The sequence below is a fragment of the Falco peregrinus genome, chromosome 12 (assembly GCF_023634155.1).
Source record: "Falco peregrinus isolate bFalPer1 chromosome 12, bFalPer1.pri, whole genome shotgun sequence".
NCBI lineage: Eukaryota > Metazoa > Chordata > Aves > Falconiformes > Falconidae > Falco > Falco peregrinus.
Window position 1 is genome coordinate 10,305,057 of NC_073732.1, and position 23,736 is coordinate 10,328,792.

The 23,736-nt window shown below is 40.9% G+C and overlaps 1 protein-coding gene across 11 annotated transcripts in view; it reads right to left on the reverse strand.

Annotated features, from left to right (window-relative positions):
- Positions 1-23,736, reverse strand: part of DOCK10 (dedicator of cytokinesis 10) — a 162,611-nt gene that overhangs the window by 102,741 nt on the left and 36,134 nt on the right. Inside the window, exons 1-2 of one of the 11 annotated variants that reach the window (XM_027779489.2) lie at positions 10,655-10,786; positions 10,152-10,410 (exon numbers count right to left, since the gene is read on the reverse strand). The exons of 9 other annotated variants lie outside the window; for them this stretch is intronic. In XM_027779489.2, the coding sequence (XP_027635290.2) occupies positions 10,152-10,253 (102 nt within the window). In that variant the 5' untranslated portion in view covers positions 10,254-10,410; positions 10,655-10,786. Of the gene's footprint in view, positions 1-10,151; positions 10,519-10,654; positions 10,787-23,736 lie in introns of those variants that run through there. One more of the 11 variants, XM_055816763.1, reaches the window with a different exon arrangement.

The window sequence follows — 23,736 nt, forward strand, 5'->3', positions numbered from 1 at the left end:
CTATCTACTGATGCTGAGACACTGAAGTCTTGTAAAAGATAGAAAAGATCAACACATAACAGTAATTAATAGGACTTCTTTAAAAGCTTTTTCTCGAGGAAACTGGTTCACGAATATTGCTGTGGGATGCAAGGGAGAGGGAGGGAAGAGAAGCAATACTTGACCTACCTAAATATGGTGTATCTTTAACTACCAACTCCCAGGAAACCACCAAAAGTTCTGTCTGTATGAATAAAATAAAAAGTGATTCTGACATACAGATATTGTGCTAGATTCCTTCCTAGGTGAACCTGGAGACATAAAAGGAGAGTTATGAAATAGATTTGGGATAGTTTACAGGAAAAAAAAAGAAACTTATCTAGAGGAAGGCCACCGTAAAACACAAAAGGGCCAAATGGGAAGAAACAGCTTTAAGTTTAATTTAGATTTTGTGACAGGAGTCTATAGCAGCATGTGATGTTCAGGTAAGACAAGGCACGCTGCTAGGACACATAAGACTTCATATTGACCCAGCCATGTCACCTTAGACTGTCCCAAGCTGGTACCAGCCGGTACCAGCTGATGTTAATATATCTAGTCCTGCTCAAGAAATGTCTGTTTGAGTAGCAGCCGTATCCTTCAGTGAGGTTTCGGTCTGCCGTTTACCGACAGCGGTTCCCCATAGCGATGCAGTGGGCTCATCCAACCATCTTACCATGCACAGCTCGCCCTCGTTTCCTTTCAAGTTATGTTGAGTCACCACAGTATCCTTTAACCACAAGTTTTAGAGTCTCTTTCACTAATTCTACCATTTTATCTATCTATTAAGTATTCCTATATAGACGTAAGTTTTGAAGAGAAAACACCAGCGCAGAATGAGTGTACACACTCTGCTGAACCACTTCTTTGGGGAGCGATGTCCAGATCTGAACAAAATTCACTCAGTCCCAGTTCAGCAGAAAGCAAACTTGTAGTACTGTAACTGTTAATCACTTACAAGAAAACTCAATGTGAAAGTGGAAAAAACCCTATGCACTGATGTTTAAGAGGTACAAGTCTTTCATGTAGACATTTTTCCTGTGTAGCGGTTTCACTAAAAGATGTACGTTTTCTGCAGCAAGTTTGCAACATTGACTACACTGAGAAACCTCCCCTCCTTGAGCAGATACTGTTAGGCTAAGAGTTTTGCAACAATCTCAACCTTTAGTAAGTCAGACATGCCATAAATGTCCACTCTTCAAAACCCAAGATATGTCAACACAATAGTAATCTAGGTCAGATGCTCCTTGGAAAAAGTTGTGGATATTAGCTTTCAAAATCCTTCAAAAACCCATAATGTAAGGAAATTACTTAATTAGCCACTTTCCCATTGAAGTCATAGACTGAGAAGGAGCTGGGGAATCCCCAAAATCATGGGATTTCTCTTGAAATATGGGGGAATCCCACACAAGTGCATGGCATTTGCAGGTTCTCTATGCCAATGGAAACTACCCTTTTTGCTGGGGCTGGCAGAACGAAGAGGTATTCCTTCTTCCCCCTGGAAATCCCTGTGAGGCTGGGGTGAGCCCAGTTACATCTCCTTCAAAATTAACGTCACTCAGATGTTCTGATGCAGGTGGAGGCAGGGCAAGCTGTGTCACACTGGTGTCTCTTTTCTGTACAGAAGTGGCAGCACTCAGAAAGCCACTCCTGAAAGCTGTCTGAAACACTCCAGGGGGAAAAGTTCTCCTTGACAGCTGCAAGGTCATTTACGTGAGACAAGAATGCAACTCAAGAAAACCCTGAAGCGGAGAGACACAGCGAAAGCATGAACATCCCTGTTCCCTCAGTACTAATTCTCTTGCTCCCAGTGCTGCAAAGTGCATGATCACTTTCCATCAGGAAACATTTTAACAGATGTTAACAGAGAAGTATTAGGAGAAAGTCTACACATCAAATTGTAACTAAATATAAGTAGACGTGAGGTTGCCAAAATTACTGCAAAACTTTTCAGTGAAGCACTTCAGTATTTATGGTGTTTTTTTCCTATTGATGCTCTGACAAATACCATTCTTGCTTCTACAACAGTACAGCAAAGTCTTGTATAAAATGTAATACTGTGTTATGCCAGCTTCCATGAATCAGAGATGCAAGTAACAGCCCATCCTTGTCAATACACTGACTGTGGAGGTAATCGAGTCCATTCCATGGCAACATCACATATGACAATATAATAAACATGATGCCTCGTTATCAGTTCTGGATGTTCTTACAAACCTTAAGACTATGCAACATGGACACCGACTCCTTCCTTTGCAGAGTCAGTATTCTGGACTTGGCAAAGCTTACCACTACAATGCTTAGTATTGCGTTTGTGATGGGAAATGGCAGCTGGTTTAGTTAGCAGTTTAGCTCTAGAAGGCATGAAATGACTGCTCAGTTTTCTCGTCACAGGCAGACAGAAGCAGCATTGTTGGGATTTTCTCCCTGCGAGCACTAGCAGAGATCTGTAAATGAGTAGGGCTGATTTAAAGCTAATTTAATAACCATAGTGCTGCCTCATCTCCATTTAACTTGTCTGTTCTTTTTGGAAATAGACCAACATAGCGATCTGTGCCAAGATCGAATTATGCTGGCTCGGATTTTTATAATGCTTTTTATAGTCTTTCTATCTCAAGTGAGTAATGAATTACATTTAGTTGTACTGAAACAGTTGTGAATACATGTAGTAAAAAGGCACTCTCCAATCCTCACCTGCTACAGCAATCACAGCAGTACCATTTACTTCACACCCCGATAGTGTTGTGGAGCGTACTTCTGTATGTTGTTGAGCCAACTTTTCCAAGCTCTTTTTGATTAGTCAAGAGACCTTTAATGAGCACCAGAGCCAACACCACAGAGGGATAATCACTACTTAATTACACAAGTGAAACAGCCCAGATTCCACCAGTGACGTACAGCTTGATCACCACCATATTCTGGTCTAAGTACAAAAGCATTATTTTTCCCAGCAATAGTGACCAAAAATATCCACATAAATGGTTTTACAGAAACAGATATGGTACCTGGCTTGCCTCCAGCTGCACAGACATTGTGCATTGATGCTAGTACCCATCTTCTCTTCATAATTATAGGATAAAATGACTTATATATCATCTTCCTGAAGTCGTATTTCTGTGAACACTCACTAAAAGAGGAAATGATGCAACCGAGACCAACAGCCTCTGGATAGTCATCCCAAGTACTTGCCCATTCTAAAAATAAACCAGACTATATGTTGTAATTCTCTAATGCTTTAATGATGTATTATTCCCAGACACCAAATCCTGACTATCTAAAATTTACTGAATTTAATACAGATGTTGAAATAAATTTCTTTTCTTCCTCATGCCAGGAAGAAGAAAATTAAAGAAACAAATAAACAGAAAGAATTTAAGCTGATGGACTTTGGTTACCTGTACTAAAATATCTTCATGACAGGAGGATTCACTATACGTTCATAATAAGAGACAAAAGAATTGTGATGGCCAGACTGGTCAAGATTAAGAGGACTCTGATTTTTAATTTATCCAAGCTATGGCTTGTCTAAAATTACAATTACTTCTGGTACACATTTGAAATATTGAAATGGGCAGCAGAAAGGGCCACTTACTGAAATAATGGCATCACCTTCCTTTGGTTTTTTTTTTGTAGACTTCTCAATGATACTATTAACTAAGCCAAATCCTACTAAAACTCACAACAGCAAATTAAATTACTTTCTGGTATGACATCAATGGGAAGTGCTTCTCACACTTCTTGTTCTTCCTTTCCTTTCCCCAGTTAAATACTGTCTCTGGCATAACTGTCTCTGTACATGTACTGTCTCTGTACATTACTGTAGATTTTTTTTTTAAATACGTTTAATATATGTAGTTAATTTTATTCCACCAGTGTGGACCAATTTAAATTAAATATTTCTTTGCCAAGCCTGTCCAAACTGAAGCTAAACAGTCAGATCTTCATGACTTTTGGAGGAAGTGTTGTCTAAAGGCTGAATTTAACCCTATCTTCAGATGTGCTAGTGATACAGACTACCCAGCAGCTCTGAGGTGTGCTTAGCTGAATATTCAAGGAGCTGAAGCTGACGCTAGAAAACCATTTGCCTTTTATGGATTCACCAAAACTTTCACCTTTTTGTAGGACCGATGTATGTTTCTATTCACCATAAGCCAGTACAGCTGTTTGATTCCTGGGGTAACTTCCGTGGGGGTGCACCTTCTTCCTGCACCAGGTGAGATCACGGTGAGCACTCAGAGGACCCAACCTGCTCCTGGCAGCGAGTCCCACAGCAGCGCTTGTACCCAGGGAGCAGAGACAGCACAGCCACGCGTGGGGATGATGGTGTCCCTTAACACCTGCCAGCATCTGAGGTGGAAGTGACAGGTCTCATCAACTTAAAATGCCCTCACCCCACAGGGCTGATCTCTCTCCAGTCCCAACACAGTCCGCTTTGTGTTATGGATTGTCTTTAAGGAAAAGAAGTTTTGCATTTCAAGCACAGGGGAGGAAATTCAGGGTCTGCAAAAGGTATTCGTAAAGGACAAGGAAACACAGCCAGAACCAGCAGGCAGATGGTCCCTCCTTTTATTTTAGATCTTGCCATTTTTACAATTGCTTGGCCTGGTATGCATCTATTTACAGTCAAACAACTCTCTGGCCACATTACAAAGGCTACATTTGGCTCAGTATGTGATTCACAGTCAACAATATTAAAATTAGTGGTACAAAAAAAATTTTCTGTGACACTGCTTCCCTTTCACCCTAAAACACATTCACTTGTCATGTCCAAAATGTTTAATTTGCCATGTCTTTCAGCAAACCTTGGAGAATTACACTTGGAAAGAATCCAGCCAGTCTTTCAGGGCTGCACAGCGCCACTGATACACTCTTCAGTGTCAACAGTGAAGCCGACATGCCAATAAATTTCATTAAGGGGATTGCCAGTTCCCACAAGATTCTGGTACAGAGAAAATTGCAAAGAATTACAAAAAGAATTAAACCCCCAAATTCCTAGTGATTCAGCAATTAGTTTCCAAAATGCTATAGTACCTAGCAACTTAAACAGTGCAACAGCAGGGAAACCTGGGCAAAATGCTGCTGGGAATAAAAGAAGTGAAAAATAATTTTCTTTCATTAAAGCCTCTTTATTTAAAGAAAATTCTGATTGACACCAATAAGGGATTTTCTTGACTAAATGAGACTTACTCTGCACAAATACAGCTGGGATGGGGTGAATCCCAATTGCTTACATTGGAAATTACCATTGTTTTGCGGATCAAAATCTATAAAGGTCTACTTTGCATATTTTCCAGCTTTAAAAGTTACTCTAAGAGAATAATACAATGCGTTAAATATTTGAAAAATGGGTACAGCTATCATCCGGATGAGCCTACTCATATCATTTTCATTTTAAATCATGGGCCAGATTTAAGCCATCAGAGACTTACAGTGGCACACAGAGACATAACCTCTCCAGCAGCTGGCTTGATGACTGACCAGGGTTCAGGCTACTCAAACCACAAAGACTTGTTCTCAGGCATCTGGCAGTGACCTACTCTTTCTATTACCTTTTATTTCTCAAGTTAGAATTTATCATTGCTTTCGTTATGAATTTTGAAAGTGTCTGGCCTTGTAAAACTATCTCACTCATGGTTAAATTCTGCAAGCCACACAAGACTGTTGGTTCAGCTGGGGGGGGGCAGGGGGCAGGGGAAGGGGATGCTTCATGCTACACTCGACTTAGTCATAAGTGTTTCCTGAATTCTGTTTCTCAGTCACAATTATACATCTGTCATTGTAGCCTTGCTGCAATGTTTTCTGAATCTGGAAAGTATATGAAGTATATGCATGGGCAGGTACGCATGTGCATCTTCAATGACTAGTAATTGCTATTTTAGACATAGATAAAAGCACCAATATAGTCTGCAAAATATTCAAGGTAACAAGAAAGCAACTTACTTGTCCTCTGTGTTTATACAGTAGCTGGAAACCTTTTTTTTACAAAGGAGATTTCATTTAATCAGAAAATTACTGAAATCAGCATTATCATGCCACTGACAATAAGACCTTTATAGAAACTGCTAGGTTTTAAAATTAAATTTAATGTATTAGCTTTTCAAAATGTCAGAGCTGACGCCTTCTCAATAGTGAGTACTTCAGAAGCCTAGACTAAATATTTGCCCATAGGTCACTTCAGGGGAGAAACAAGAAAGTCTTGTAAAGTATCTTAAGGTTTGGTTGTGGTTTTTTTAATTTACACAGACCTCTAACCTGGCACCACTCAGCCACTTCGCTCCCCTTACCTGACCTTAGCCAGAAAATAAAAGTGCAGTTATAGCAACAAAAGGTTTTCTTTACATCTACCATGCTGTATCTATTCATGAAGAAAGCAAGCAAAAGCCAAAGGCACGGTTCACTCATCTTCATACAGGCACCTGAACAGACAGGTAGGATATGCTGGAAGGGGACTGGGAAGAAGGGATGGGAACTGTGGGGCAGCAGAGAGGACCGCCTGATGCAGAGCTGGAGTGCTCGCCCCAGCCACTTGCCTCATCAGTGATTACATCACCCCTGGGAAGGAGAAGTGTGTAGTCCTGCCCTGGGCACCACAAAGGGGATGCTGGAGTCAGTCTACTTCAGCTGTTCTGTAAACACTCTTTGCTTCGTGTTCACTTTTTCTAGAATGGTCTCAGGCAGGCAGATTCATGGTTGCAAACAGGAACATCAATAAAACCTTCCTGCAACCTGCATGTAGTGGATTTGACCAGGGCTTTTAAGCTTCCACTACAAAGTTTATGTCAACAGCACTTCTGACTGTGTACACACACATATATAAGATCATTGTAGTCTAAGAAAAATCTACATTAAAAAAAAGATGCTCCCTATTTTTGCCCTGAAGTTGTACTCAGATGACCCTCATAGCAAAGACAGAAACCCAGCTCTGACACCTACGGCTTCTATATGGCAACAATAGAACTTATTACAACAATAAGATCAGACCAAACCAGACCCCCCTGTTTGTGCAAAGTGGAGAAGGCAGGTGGAGCGATCTACCCACAGTCATCTGTGTACAGGTTCAGGGGAGGGACAGAAGGGACAGGTGCCAGGTGTTCCTAGCTCACCTGCTCCTCCACCAGGTTCATCTCGCACAAACTGCTGCTAAAACACTGGTGTATTTTACATTAACACTGTGTACAGCACAGAATTGTCTTTAAAAACATTTTTACTTACTTTAAAAATTAAATGTTTCTTTTGAGTAGACTTTGGTTTTAGAGTACATTGGAGACTTTTTTTTAAAGTACCTTTAAAGGATTGAAGTGAAAACTCTGATATCTGTTCATTAGATCATGCTCTGATGCTAAAGACTTTGATCGTTATCGTGAGTCTGATGATGAAGTTGCAAGACAGCACACAAGCAAACTACATTGCCCGTTTTCACTTAAGTCCTAAAATTTAGATATATGAACTGCTAGACCTGTAGACTGAGCAAACAGCTTTTTTGAAAGGGGCTCAACCACTTCAGAAGCCCCTGAGGCAAAAACAACTGCCAAAAATATTTGCATTAGCTCTAAATAAACTTTTCAAAATACCATTTAACTTCTAGAGAGTACTTAGTAATAAGTCACTGCCCCATAGGGCAAATCTCACATATGTTGTTCTGCTTCATTTTACTCAGTGAATATCTCTCTTTTTCTATCTACACTATGGTTATTTACCTCTTAAAGATATTTTTCAAGCTACATATCTGAGTAAATAATGGAAAGTTATTTCCACAGAGGCTTTATCTGTAAAAATTAGTGTCATCCATATATGACCATTATAAACTCAGCTCCCACAATGGTGTTAAAATTGTAATTGTTTCCTTGACATCAGCTACCTCCTAATCAATTATCTAGCTATCAAGTCATTTACACACACAATGTAAATGTAAGCAAAATCTGGTCAACCACACTGAGCTCAATCGACAACCTACAATCAATTAAAACTAATCAGATCATAATTAGTCTTAAAAAAATAAAAGGAGTTTCCAGCAAATAACACAAGTCCATCTACAGAAAATACAGGTCTAAATGTAGTATATTAAGAAATGCACTCTTTGAATAAGGTCCCAGTATACAAAAGCCTTTACAGCTGCGGTGGGAGTTAAGACCACTTTGAAATCTGCAGCATCAGAGGTGCAGAGGACTGATGCATGAAGGAGAGATGGGCTCCTGCTTGATAGCAAAAAGTGCCTGTAGGCCAAAGATTTAACATGCTCCAATTATGAAATATTGGGTAGAAAGACATAGGTCACAAGCCACAAAAGTAAAGCCAAGTGTGCCCGCATTTCCTAAGGGCTAAACAAACTATTGAGAAATACACTCGCTGAGTAACATGAGTGACCCCATCTTAGTCTATCTTATGTCTGAAAAGAACAGAAATCAGAACAGATTCCCCTGAAACCCCGAGTTATGTCCTCGACACTACGGCAGCCAGACACTTCGCAGGAAGTGCAGCGTGAACCACAAGACTGATGAAAGAGGCACGTCCCTACTTCCCATTACAGGCACCACGCAGCTACAAGCGCTCTAAGGTTTAGGTCAGAGTATGACACATTTTATTGACTCTTAGAAATCACAACAGTTTAAAAGTTCTTTTGCACCACTAAATGGAACAGACTCTCAGCTTCTGTTACTTGAGGATACAGGCAAAAATGAACAAATATATTCCCCTCTACCTGCAGGCAATCTACCCATTTATTGTCACTATTTGGGCTTTGTTGTATTTCCAGGCATACTTTCCTGTAAGGCTTCAGCCACTTCCAGGAAGCACCATTCAGGCAGTCAGGATTTGCACGGTAACAACAAAAATCATTCCTAACCAGGATTTAAGAGGATAAATCAAGGTGCAGTGCATACCTCCTACCAAAGTCTTGTGAACTGCGAGGGTTAGATGCTTTCACCAGCACCACCAGCATTCATTATTGGGACCCAAGACCATGAAGCTTCAACTTGGTATCTTCAACTGTATGCCATTAGCTCAGGGCAGCAGGAACTACACTGTGGTCTTTTCAAAAAGATCCATTTCCATATAAAATATCTATCCAAACAAGCAAACCCAAACGCTCTACTAGATGGACCACAAACTGTCTTAACCAATCTGTGACCAAGCGTTACAACAGCAAAGTTATTTTCCTTCCTATTTAAAAAAGTTAATGAAAATACTCTTCCTCAGTGTATTATCACTGATTCTTTGTTACACTGGACATGCAGAATAGCCACGAAAGAGCCTCCAGCATGCGCATGCAAACACAGCTTGTAATTGGATATACAAAACTACAGAAGAACACTAAACACCTCTTGCCACAAGGATCCATTGTCTCCAAATCTTTCTTGGGGAAGCCATTAAACATTTGACATCTAAAGTGATCTCTCAAGTTAAGTGAGTAAATTGAAAACTGGTACTTGCCTAAGGCTTCTCGACAGATGGGTCTATTCTTTTTAGCTAAAATTGTCTACAGTTTCAATCTCGGTCAGGAAAGCCTAGGAAAGCCGTTAATGTGAGGTGCCCGGTGCCACACAGCAGAGCTGCAGAAAGCATAGTCCTGGCTCAAAGCCATCACTGGCAAAGCTACTGTCTAGCTCGTGGGACAGAACCTCACTCCAGCTTTCCACCAAGAACTCTGGAGCTTTCTCCATTTGTCCTCCTGCAGAAGGACAGTGGCTTTCTCCTCATCCTCCTGGCCTCAAGAAGCATAAATCACCCATAGAAGATTGTGAGATCTAAACCAGCATGGAGTAACTTTTGTACTCCATAAGCAGCATTATGGATTTTCATGGAACCAACCACCAAGCAGGTGTTACCAGGCGCCAGAGAGACTATCACATATTGCTGCTGTCAGTACATGTCTGATTGCTGTACAGCATCACATCAGTTTCCCTAATGCACTTGAGTTCTATAAACTCCCGAATTCCCTGTGCTTCAGTCTCAGACTTCAGTAATCATTCTCCAATGTTCAGCACCTCATCACACGGACTGATGGGACTCAGGTCAGTCCCACATATACATGAAGGAATAAATCCTACTCTCTCCTACGTGTAGCCTGAAGAGTGTTTGACCTGTAATTTCTTAGCAATTTCATTGAAGAGATGGAAGAAGGGGTGCATACTCACGCAGCTTAATCTGTGAATTTCTCCTTGATTCACTCGCCTAACGGTCCTTCTTTTCCTCCGCAGTTCACTGGTCTCCCTTTTGAATCTCCCACGAAAGCTCATTGTATCCGTAAGAATTCAAGCTGCAAACAAATCTCTCTTTTAAAAGCTGTGCTTCTTCAACCTCTTTCCTTCAGCAGCTTCAGCGTAACAACTGGAAGCTGCACATACTGTTCAAGGGGGAAGTATGTCTAAAACTTACATGCTGTATCCACAGTAACTGAACAGGAGGAAGAAAACCAGCAGTAACTCATTTCTTCCTGTGAATAATATTCTGCTATTAAGGCAAGAGTGTCTCATTAAGCCATAAAAACACCCAGCCCCCGCCTCTAATGCAAATCAAAATAGGAAGTTGTAGAAAAAAAACGTTTGCAACTGAACATCTATCTTTGTCTCAAAACCCATTACATCCTTTCTCCTCACCACCCTCCCCGATTCAAAAGCAAAACCAGCTGCACTCTTACTTCATGTACACGTATGTCTGCAAGCTAAAAAGAAGGCAGTCACAGAACCACCACCTCCTACAAGCCCCTCGGTAGCAGACTTCAATTGCAGAGCGCACACCAACAGGTTCGTGCTGTGGGGCCCAGAATCACCTCTGCTTTTGGACCAAGGTAACAGTTCCCCTTTCTAAGTGGTGTAAAATACCAGTAAGAGGAAGCACCCTGCAAATTCCTAAAGCTGAAGACAGTTTTTAAAAAAATAGAAAAATAGACATATTTATAAGCCAATATTCAAAAGACATATTTGGCTTCTAGAAACCTAGGTTTAGAAGTGCCTGTCACGAGCCAACTAAGAAAAAAATAAATTGGTGCTTGCTTCAACCCTGCTCCCACCTCAGGCAAGAGTAAAGATGCCAGACGGAGCCTGTTCCCCAGCTGCTGCCCCATAGCAGCTCCCCTACCCCATGACCCCATGCAGTGGCAATCACAGTGGCACCCCGACAGGATAGAAGCCCCTCAATTGGTGCCTCAGAACCACAGAGGCAACAGGAACAGAGACACAGGCAATCAAATTATTCCTGATTAAGGTAGAGACTCACCCAATGGTCAGCTGTCTGAAGGTTGGCAGGGCACAAAGGTCTTTTAAAACTGAACAAACCCCCTCAGTGCCCACACATGTGCATGCACACACACACAGACCCCTTTCTTCTCCTTTGTTCCAGCTGAGGATTCATCCTGCTGTAGCAGCAAAGCTGCATTCCCCTATGCACATAGTCTTTATGGGGCATGCATTAGGCTTTTTTATTTTAACATCAGTGTCCATAACCAAGACAAACTGATAGTTTTTCTGCTTTTTCATTCTGGATTTTTTGCAAATTGGATGCTAAGCATTTTTTTTACAACTTGTTTCAATTAAGTACTGTCTGAGATCTGCAACTTTACCCTGAGTGCCTTTTTTTTTTTAATTTTTCTTTCCAGCAAAAAATTCTGAATTCTATGAACTCTTTCACGCATTTTTCAGCCTTAGTAACATTTGATCCAAAGTAACAAACCTCTGCAGAATTTCCACATGATTATTCCACATGCTGGATTTCCACGCCAAAAGCGCAGTCACATGAGCCCAGCATGTCTGATCTGAGCACTATAAATCAATGCATCAATCTGACCAGTTTGCTTTCATCTTCCTCAGTTAAAACATGGTGTCACTTTATGAATTAAAAACCCATCTCATCATTATCTTTGTCTTTAAGAAGATCAATTCCTTTAAACTGAGTGTTGCCAGCCTGCTGTGTGACTGCTTAAGACAAATTTCACTGTGCTCCTACTTAGTGGTGAAAAGCTTCCGTGTTTGGCGCTAGAAAACAGAAAAGACAACAGAAACCATTTGCCAAGGTATGCAGACATTTCAAGTGGCTACCAATATAGCACCGCAACGTTAACCAAGTTGGAATCACCCTTGTTTTCTCTCAAATCACCATGCTATCTGAGTCCCAAGTGCCTCTCACATAACATTGTGAACGCAGCTGCCAAAACAAGCGGTCCTTGCCAGAAATTAAATTTAATCCTGGATCCATCAGCTCTGCTGGCCTAATTTTCAGCAGGTATCAATTCCTCTCAGAGGCTGCTTCACCCGTCCAGTCCTTTCTGTAACTGTCACACAGAATGAGCCGATCCCCATCTTTCCTTTCCTCAGGATGGCTCTGTCCCAGCTTCCAGCCTCCGGCAGCACCGAGGAGCCCTTCCAGGGCACTCTTTCCACTGAGATAAGGGTCACCGCTGCTTCCTGAAACTTTGATGAACTTGTGTTACTCCCAAATAATACAAAAGATGAACTTTGGTTCAAGTTTCCAGCTGGTCCTTATTCAACATACACCATGAGTATCTTTTGTCCACAAGATTTTAATCCCTAGTATTATTAAACCTAATTTCTGTATCTCTGACAGCCAGTTTTTCAGACTCAACGCTAAAGATGCTGAGCATTATATTTTCTCAACACCAATACATCAAAAGGTTGAAGCAATGAAATACAAATAAGCTACAGCATTCACACAGAGATATAAACAGAACTAATAGTAAACAACTGCAAATAAAGATTCCACTTTCTTAGATCTGTTTCGAATGCAAATTCCTCTAACACTTGTAATGGGGAATAACATCACCAGTCAAATGTCTAATAATGCTTTGTCCTGTAGCAGAAATACAAAAGAAACTTCATTAGCATCAGTGTGACTGTAAAAGATTCTCTAATTTTTCCTTAAAGTCTTCTCTATCTCTTTGAATAAAGATAACAGGCACTTCAAGGTGATCATCAAGCACCTGCACTGCTTTTAAATTCAGAACTATTATGTATAATCCATAGCTTAAATTACCCCGAGGAAAGACCTACTAGGTCACAGGAAATTCACAAGCCTTGGTTTCCATTTGTGAACTGCTCTATTAGATTCATATAGTAAAAACAAGGATGTTGAAACACTTCAAAAAATAATAAAATATGTAAAGTTGTCAACTCAATGTTTTATTACCCTCTGCTCTGCTGCCTCTGCTGAACATTTGCATTTGTTCCCAGTATTTTGAAGAAACTTATCAATATCTAGATAGGAAAAATAATATTTGATACCTCTACCCCTGTTAAGGAATAGCTAGGCATTCCCTTTGTTTCAGAGCCACTAGCATTTAGTCTTCTGATAGGGGTCACAATTCTGTAACTTGTTTATTCTCTTTTCCTACATTTCTTCTAGAGGTTCTGTCCAACTTATTGGATCTTGGATCCCTTCACTGTCACGCATCATTGACTTCAGTTTGGATCTTGAAAGCAATATGTAAAACCGTACCACTGGACAACACTAATTCACTGCTACAGTGTATCACGCAATCATTGCAAAATGAATTTCACTAGTGCTTTGCTAGCAGCCATATAAAAATTCAGTTCCTGAAGTGTGTATCTTCAACTAACATAAAAGACCTTCCAAAACAGGCTGAATATTTAACTTGCTGTGTAGCAAATACTGAATTCACTGTACTGTCCTTCTAAAATAATATCATCTACATCTCCCATCAAGAATGATCGAGAAAAGATGCATCAGTTAACCACTGCCTTTCCCCCGCCTCCAAATTTGGTGGCAGGGTGGGGTGTGGAATCACATGCAAAGATCAAATTCATAGCGAGTTTCAGGGAATGAATGCTTCCATTCAGCTCAGGGCTTCTGTCCGGGAGCAACGCCGACACGTACAAACAGAGTGCAAGTCAAAACCAGTCTTGACTAGTGTCCATGTATATGTAAATAATTGCACATCCATAGCCATTACGCACCTAATCCTGACTCAGGCCTTTTGTCTAACAGATTTGAGAAACACAGTTTTATTAACAAGTAAGAAAATTCCTTTTGCTGGAACAACTTGCATCAACTGTGCATTATGTTGTTTTGAAATGAAAGACAAACCTCTCAAAAAACACCCACTTGCTTCATTTATAAATTAATACCACTGTGATAACAGTGACACTACCATTCAGGCAGTCTCTGCAGCGTAGACCAGTACTGAGAAATTTGGCTGACAAACTTAACGTTCCACCACTTGGCAGAGTGCAGATAAGAGAGCTGCCTACCTTCCTTGAACAGCTTGTGGCATTTCCAGCATGTCAGAGTTCCTGGTAGAACCACAGCAATAAAGTCATTGAAGAAAAACCAAAGGATGCCAGCCATGCCCAACACTCAGCCCTTGGAGCAGAAACAGAAACAATTCTGCACTTTACGACCATGACATCGGCACACAGCTAGCAGGCAGCTGTCAGCTCAGGTACTGGTGACAAGACCTGGAGAGGCTCACAGAGGGCTCCCTATCTTTAAAACAAAACAACCACCACACTTAAATTATTTTAATTATTAAAAAAAAAAGAAGAAAAAGATGTACACCACATAGCTTTACAGCCTGCTCTGTCCCATATTATGGATGTAGGGTGCAGAACTCACAAAACTTGGAGACTTTGCTGGTATACTCAACTACTGAGGCCAGTAACGAGGAGATTAACACAGTTAATATCCCACAACATGCAGGCGGTGCCAGTGGGTAAGCTATGTTAATACTTACTGATGCTGCATTTCATATATTCCTTACCTGGTCTTCAATTGCAATCCCCCAGGCAGCCCAGCATCCCTGGCTGCCGCACCCTGAACAGCGCAGCAGGGCAGCACTGCTCGGCGTCAGCTGTCTGCACATCTGGGCAAATCGAGCCACATCAGATATAATTTGCCACCCTTTCTGTAGTCAGAGTGCTTGCTAGAAAATTGATTTTAGTGAATGGTAACACACTGCATGTGTTTGCAGATAGGACTGCCAAAAATCTACTAATAGACTGTGAGACTAAAATTGGGGCGACAATGACTGGACACCACACATTCATCTTATTCACATCTTCCAGGCATCGAGAATAGCATGTGCTCTGTAGTGGATTGTGAACGCATGTTAAAACTGTGCTTCCTAGAAGCTTCGTGTCAGACAGGTAAAGCAGATTACTACACTGGGACCAGAAATAGATAGATTTTTTTTTTACTAGCACCTACCGAAGAAGATGGAAAGCCCTAGTGACCTCTATCCCAACCCCTTTGTCAAAGACTGAATATTCACCTCCATCTTCTCCCCTCTCCAAAAAAACCCAAACCAAACAACCCCAAATGAACTCAAGAAGAGATCATCTTTTGGAATGAAATGCTCAGTATTGATCCATGCTTTGAAAATGTCCTTTTTTATAAAAGGGAGGGAAAAATATAAAACCAAAATATTTTAAACAGAAAGGTAAAAAAATTCAGTTAAGAAAAATTCCATATGACACAACCTTTTGCAAAGTCACTCTGGTATTGAATCAACTGGAAGTGATTTTTTTGAGAAATATGATTCCAGCTACGATCTAACAACTCAAGCTAAAACAAACACTCCACGGAGCCATTAGAATAACTGATGCTCGCCTTTTGCCTACACATCCATCCAGCTCTGACCAGGCAAAGGGCTGGGAATCCATCACAGTTAAAGTGACCCTGGCACACAAGGTGAGGTCTTCAAGGCGGGGGGACAGTGTGCCTACATAAATACCCATGAAAAGAAGCCCCTTAGCTTTGTCAGAGCCCTGCTAACAGATCTTTCCAGACAACAGTCCCTGATGTCAGTGACTCCACCTATGTCAAGCCATTTCTTTTCTTTCTAGCCTGCCAGCGTGCTGATCTCAGCGATTCCTTCCTCCTTGCCTTCACTTCATGCCCCAGATATTAGTGCACTCACGCAGAACTGATCTGTGAGAGGATGCTGTGCTCCTTCGCCCTAGTGAGAGGCTAAAACACACCCTGTAGCTGAACCGGTGGTGTCAGGAGCTGGCCACAGGCTGCCCTTGCCAGTCCCCGTGCATTGTCAGAGCTGCTAAGGTTCATCTGTGGCTGAAAGTGTCCCCAGGGGGTGAGGAGAAGACCTCGGGATGGGCAGTTTGGCACCTCCCAGCCGGATCTCATGCAGCCCTCAAGGGCCCTTCCAGCACATGTATTTCATCACCTCAAAATAGCCTTTGTAAGCACTCACAAGAGCTTGCTGGTAACACCCATGGTCCAAAAGCCACTTACCAGCCCTTTGCTGATTTTACAGCTCCTAAAAAAACTTCTCACTGTTCCATCTGGGAAGCAGGCTCAGCTGAGCCAGCAGCAGTCCCTCCCTGTCCCGCAGCCTGGGAACACTGCTCCACATGCACACCTTGCCACAGCGATGTTTCTACCAGCTAACCCCACAGGAACACAGATGTAACACCAGCATCATTTCAGCAGCTTTCTAGGCTGGAAACCCACCTGCACCTGGCATGAATAGAATTCATTCCCTTGCCACTGGGCGGAGAAGGGCTTTGCACCTGATGATGCAACCCCAAATGCCTCCAGCTACAGCCACACAGCATCATTTACAGAAAACCAGCATGATAGATCTTACACTTGCAGCCCTTGCTCATCCACCCTACCAGCCCTCTGGAGACAGTAGCTACTGGGGGAGCAAGAAGAGCAAAGGGCACCAGTACTGCACCACGGTGCTACTGGCTGGTCCTCTTTGCAAAGAGGGTGAGGGTCCCTGCTGCACAGCGGAGCTGCAGGCTCACACACAGCGCAATCGAGCGCAGTCGTTACGGGCTTCTGTGCTGGGTATCTTTGCACAGGTTGGATAGAAACAGCTATGCTTATTCTCTTTAGCAAACAAACTGCCGCTTCCTATATCAGCAATCAGGTTGGAAGAATAAACTTTCAATTAGCAACGCTGTCCTGCTGATGCATACAAAAGCAAAATAGGCAATTACTTTTATTTTTTCTTTAGTTTGATCTATTGGGAAATTTCAAACAAACATTACTCTTTTGTTTTCATCTACTTGGACTGGAATTAGTCCTTGATAACAAAACACACAGCGATGAAGGGCCATAAAAGGCAATTAAATAATTAAATAATCTAAATTTACTATCTCTAGATATGTCGATACCGCTGTGATTTTGGCTTCCGCTGCATGCTTTTCTGGTTGTAAATCTAATACTTGCTATTCATGTCTATGCTACGTTGCAGAAATTATTTTTCTTTTTCTTTACAAGAAAAGCTCAGATCAGACAACATCTGGTTTATAAAGAGAATCCACATTTTCACCCAATTTTCCAGCTGGAACAACTGAAGCAAAAGGAGGTCAGGCAACTCACTCATTTACTCAAGGTCACAATCAACATCTACAATGCTGTAATATTGATGTAAAATACCCTGGGATCCTCTTCATATTTTTTTTTTTTTTTTTAATTACAAAGTACACTCCCCTCCATACGTGTGCAAACTGACTGTACAACCATTACTGTGTTTGATATCTCATATTTCTAACATATATTCAACGTCATAAATTCCTGGATACTCTCTTTTAGTGCCTGTGGGCATCTTAAGCAATTAAGAAAGCAACTGCATACAATAATTCATCATCTGGATCATATAATTGAAAGCTAAATAATGGCATTTTGGAAGAGGCAAAAAGCACATAAATTTCAAAAGCAAAGATGCAAGATTATTTTCTTGTTTCAGTAGAAAGGGAGTGAAATATAAAACCGTGCAAGTCAGATTTACATTAGTTGAGTTTGGTATGGAGAAATAAGAAAAAGACAACTTGTACCTTTTTGACATTCCCCTTCTCTTACTGATCTCTTAGTACACAGAAAGTAACACAGTGTAGTCTAATAGATCGTGCCAACACCTGATACAGTATTTCTCACTTCGACATAACTTTCTGTACACCCAGAGAATTGTTTCACCTTTCCAGGCTTTGCTTTTAATTTCTTAATTAAAACCTCTAATCCTAATTTAGACTTACAACAAATGTGCCGTCCTCAGTATTACCAAAATAAGAAGGTAAAAAACTAGGAAAATACCGAAATGGCAGTGGTTAGGAGCCTTACAGTTTGTAAAAGCCTGTGTAAAGTTAACCAAATATAACCCCAACCTTGGCAAAAAAAGAAATATAATATAATCCATCAAGTTCTACTCTTTCAGTTATCCCAGCCTCACAGCAAGGAATATCCAGCGGAGTGCTGCAGGTCCTGACACACAGACAAGGTACCGTGCGCCAGCCAATACAGGTCCATGCACAGGGACAGTAACTTGCAACAAATGCAAAATAATTCAGGGGAGCGCAGTCAATCAAGCTGATGTACTTGCATGTCTAAGAGGCAAGAACGCCAAGTATAATACTCCTTCAGCACCAAACGAAGTACTGAATGTTCACCTGGACGCCATGCTAAATTCCATTTTATGTAAGCATGGTCATACCAGGTAGGATGAAAGTTAATTTAACCCAGATTTCTGCACTTGTGAGAATCTATAGCTGCTAAGGTAAAAGTACAGAAAACAGTCAGTATACTAGTATTTCTCCTGAATACTCTTCCAATTTCCACTCATGCAGGTTCCCAAGCCTGAGGCAGCACCTGCATATTTACTAATTCTCAAAGACTTCCCTCATGAATTTTTCCAGCCATTTTTAAAACCTACACAGACACTATAGATGCTAAACATTTTGTGGCAAGGAAATCCAGTTTTAATATTCATTCTTTTTTTTTTGTTTGTTTGTTTTTTTCCTCCAAACATGCCCCTCATTAGTTTCATTTGACAATCCCTACTTCTCTTCTTGAAGAAGAAACTGCAAGCCATCTATATATCTCTGACCATTCTTGACTTTTATGACTTCCACCATATCCCCTCATAGTTATTTTTCAGGCCAGTCCAGGTCTAGTGTTTGTTTACATACACAGTCACAGACTAACTTTGCTGACCCCCCTCCCTCACTCTTCTCTGTGATTTTCCAATCCTTTTAAGCCTGTCTTGAATTGTACGAGGTATGAAAGCCCACCCAAGAAGCTGCTATGGAACTCTGCTATCCAAGGACAGATCAAAAAGCTGAATTTATTTATGATTTCCCAGCAAGCTGGAAAAGCAAGACCAAAACTATGTCATTTTTAACACAGTAAATCTGCTCTAAGCTTCCAGGTTCCTTCTGCAAGGCAGAGAGCTGAATCACAGTAAATCCTCTTCCTTCACTTTCTCCAGATGATTTTCTCTGATGGGATGAGTGTAAGCTAGTTCCTGCCCTTGTGTTTTTCCCCACTCTCACATCTTGCTCCCTGTATCCAATGTGCAAAGACAAGCTCTTGGACCTTTACTCTTGCCTTATCATCAAGCCTAAACTGGTCATTGACAACCTGACTGTACCAAGAGTGTTTTGGTTTGTTTGTGTTGTTTTAAAAAAAAAAAAAAAAATTGAAAATTCTGAGGTTTTTTAGATTTGAAAATTCTGGAAAGTCCAGAAAATTCCCTCTTACTGTAGAAATAGTTGGAACATCCTGACTCATTTCTATTAAGCACCACTTGAGCTGGACACAAAAGAACTGGTCAGGAATTCAGAAGCTAAGAGGTTAACTTCTGATTTCCTACAAAAACACGCTCCAGCCAGGCTTAAACAAGTGCCAGAAAAGGATGTGGATAGGAAATAAAGCAGAGCTTACTGCAGTTCCTCCTCACTCAGCTCCTTGTTCTGTCTGAAACACTGCAGACATGGTCTGACTCAAGGAGCAAATCCTTTTGTGAAAATATTTCCAAGAAATACAGTTGTCTTGTGAATGCTTTCTACAAAAAGCAATGTTTAGCCACCAATTCAGATTATTTTTGCAGGCTCACGTAACTTAAAATTGCCTTTGATTTCATTTAAAAAAGGAAAATTGGCAAGCCCTTTGTATGTACAAAAGCTTTTGGCACCTTAAAAATACTATATAAAGAAACTTCTCAGTAGGAGCTGGTACAAACCTTTTTGTCAACTCATCTCTCAAACATTTCATTTGGGCAGGTCCTTTTTGGTATATTATTCAGGAAATGTTTATATAGTGAAAACATTTTAGAATTACATTTTATTAACTGATGTTTACAGTTTCAATTAGATTTAGAGAAGGCAAAAACAGATTGGTACAATTCCAGACTTGGATTTACTTTGATCTTTTATATAAAAACCAGAATTATGCATGCCTTAGTAAACATCTCTATTATTTCCAAATAGTTCTTCAGTTCAAACTGCATTCATGAGTTTTCTCTATGTTTCCATACATTCTGCTAAAATATGTTGTATTTACACAAGTGTTTCAGGAATGAGCATGCTATCTATCAGAGCTGCTTGGTCAGAGGATTTCTGAACAAAAGCAGGTGATGGATGCATGAACACCCCAATGATGAGTCCTTCCCCAGCTGATGTCTTTACTACATTGTCAGCAGAAACAAAATCAGGTGCTACAAGGGGCAAATGGTTATCATGAAGAAGCAAGTTACATCACGAGCAACAAAATATATTGTATATCTTTAATCTTAGAAAATAAATCAAGTCTGTGTAGAAACAGTAAATGTTTCCTCCTGGATGCAGCAGATTCAAGATTAGGATCACTGTCCCTGTATCTTTCATACAATTGCTGCTTGCATTCATCTGAAGGACATGTTATGGAGCACATGCCCAACACCTGGGAGCAGACAGCCAATAAGGGATATGCATTCTCTTGTAACAGGCCAGTTAAAAGGCAAAAGGAGACTCAACTGCAAGGTTGTAAGGCCAAAGAAAAAGGACATTCCTAGCAACAAACAAGCTTTTAGATAACTGCTTAGATCACTGCACCTCGATCAAGGGCTGTGCCCTTGCTTAAAACCAAAGAGCTAATGGTGGTCAATAGCCGGAGGAACTCAAGCACTGCAAAAGCCAGAACAGTCACAGCCTGAATAAGCAAATTCAGGCACAAGTGCCAGCTGGCAGGTGGAGAGACGGAACAGGCAGCTGGACGCTCTGCTTGCTTTTTCTATGGAGCTCTAGGGAGATGAGAAAAAGCTCCTCAAGAACATGGGAGAACAAGTTAAAGACATGGAAAGAGCTAAGACACTGAAAAGAAAGAAGTGCAGATCATCTCTGTGAACACTTTTTATTCTTTAGCTTCAAGACCCAAGCATCCAAAAGGGAAAAAAAAATAGGCCCAATTCCAAGCTGTCTCTCCCAAGAACTTGTCCTCCTCTGTAATCCCACTAAGATCAAATCTCCTATAGAGATAGCTGCAATGCATTTTTGCACATAATTTACTAACAGAAGAAACATTTCAAAAAGGACAGTAGAGCATCTGGTTCCAGGAATCTACATATCAGAACTTAATCTCTTTACTGTTAAGGCTTACCCTCTGAAACTGCTAATTTTAGCGCAGAAGTCACAGCCTGTGGAAAACATCAAGGTAATGCCAAACCCTTATTAAAATGCCAAAGAAAGTTATAAGTGGTGACATGATGCTCAACTCCCAACATCTAGTTTCATAGCTAACCACTGATTGATCCAGCAAGGCCACATACATTTTCCACTCTTAACTTCATGCTTTTTTTTTTTTTTTTTTTTTTGGTGGGGGAGATGGGGCAAGTGGGAAGAAACACGGAAGCAGCACAGAATTACACTTCTGAACTGTTTTACTGCATTAAGTCAAACCCCTATTCTACTGGATTTGCACACATATAACTAAGAACTGAATCCGGCCGCCTCATCTTCAAGCAAGTATCAATAATAATGAAAAGAAAATGAGCACAGCAGTTGACAGATGAGAAGTGAGGAAAAACAAACACCAAAGGCAAGAAGTGTTCAATTCAATTGTTTCCATAGACTGTATTCAGAATAATCCCCGAGGCAGTAAGAAGTCTGACAAACATTACAATGGCTATTTTTCATCGAAAACCACACACAGAGAATCTATTATGTTTTAAGCTAACCACAAATTGGCAATAATTATTAACAGAGTGCAATTTTAGAAGTAAGATATTGCACACAAATTCTTTCTGTTTAGACAGAACATTACATTTTGTTCTGAAGAGGCACCAAATTAACAGGATGAAAAAAAGCACATTTTTTATGATATGTATTTATTTACAGAGTTCCCAGAGTTTAAAATAAGAGTCCTAGCAGAACTGAAATGATTGAGCCCCAGGATAACAAAGGAATCTGTTTCTTTCCCAGTGTAAATGTGCGCATGTATGTACAGCTCCCACAGCGTAAGGGCTCATGCTCCATGGTCTGAGCCAGCTTCAGCTGGACTAGACTTGCAATAGCACCCAAGATGATGTCAGACCTTGCCACCCAAAACATCCTGAAGTGTTCATACGACATGATTTTTGGTGCAGAATCCTAATCCTTTCGCCACTGCAGTATTCCTCACTCCAATCACTAACTCAGGCTGGAAGCCTTAATTGTTCAAGGAAGTGATTCAAAAGCTAACAGACCAGGAACTGTCCCTGTATTTCCTAGGCACTGTCTTCCTCCATCTTCTTTAGCTACAAACACTATGGAGACACCGCACCTGTTTCTGTATTCCTGAAACAACAGTACTCCAGTGAGCAAGAGTTCAGTTACTTGAGTACTTCGGCAGCAAATTCATTTCTTGTTTCACTCAAAAAAGCAGAGCTGCCAGGCTCAAATATGCTGAAATGCTGCTTAGCCTTAGAAAGGAAATCTAAAGTCTTGCCTTTACAAACCTTTCTTTGGTTAAGGGAACATCAAAACTGTTTATCTGCATTTGTCCAGCCCCTCTTCAGCTACAGGTGGTACCGCAACCTGGAACTAGTCTGTATTCACCCACACATTAGTAGTAGTCATCTAATAGTCATGAAGTGGTGATGCCTTTCATCAAAACCTTGTATGATTCAGGAAATGCAATCTAGAAGTCAGATTCTCTTGAGAGTTTTTAGAAATCAGGTAGCAACCCCCCCTGGGATACATAAAAAAAGATCAGATCACCAATAGTAGCCACACTAGGTTTTGCAGTACACAGCAATCACACTTCTGTTTACACACATCAGTGTAGAGGCACTCACATCTGAGTATCTGCTCCCCAATTTATCTTTCTGCTGTAGCTGATGGTGGAACAGTTCAGCAGCTGCTATTAAGTGCAGTGACTCCTGTTGCACTCTGCCACGTTACCCTGCTTTGCTGGAGACGCTATGGAGCAATGAAGACTTCCCATGTGCATTAAAACCAAATGCTTCTGATAGATGGAAGAGTATGAAGCGTGGAGATAAAAGCCTCAGAGATATACATCTTCATCTGCCATGAGCAATGAAATTTTGCATAAGGCTTTTGTCTGAAATGCACTGAACTAAAATTCTGATTTAAAGTGGGTTTAAATCAAGTGTATTAGGGTTACTGTTGTAAAGAAGAAACTTCATAGAAGTGAGAAGTATCAGGAACAGGTCTGTCACACTCCATTCAGATTTCCAATCCACCTAGGATGGGAATGGAGTGCATTTATACTGAAGTCAAAGCAGAAGATGGTTTTCCACTTTGGGAAAGAAGAGGTGGAAGAAGGGCAAGGGAGGAGGGATTAACAGCAGTAGGAAGAGGTATCTCACTGTGAAGCAAAAACAGAGCTTTTGATGAAAACAAGGAGGGAGGAAAAAGCATCAAAATATCCTCATGTGTCAACACACGACCAGTGGTGGCTTGCCCTCAGAAAGCAAACCTTACCAAAGTTTAACAGCAGTGTGCCTAACTAATTTCAGATGAGAAGAAACAG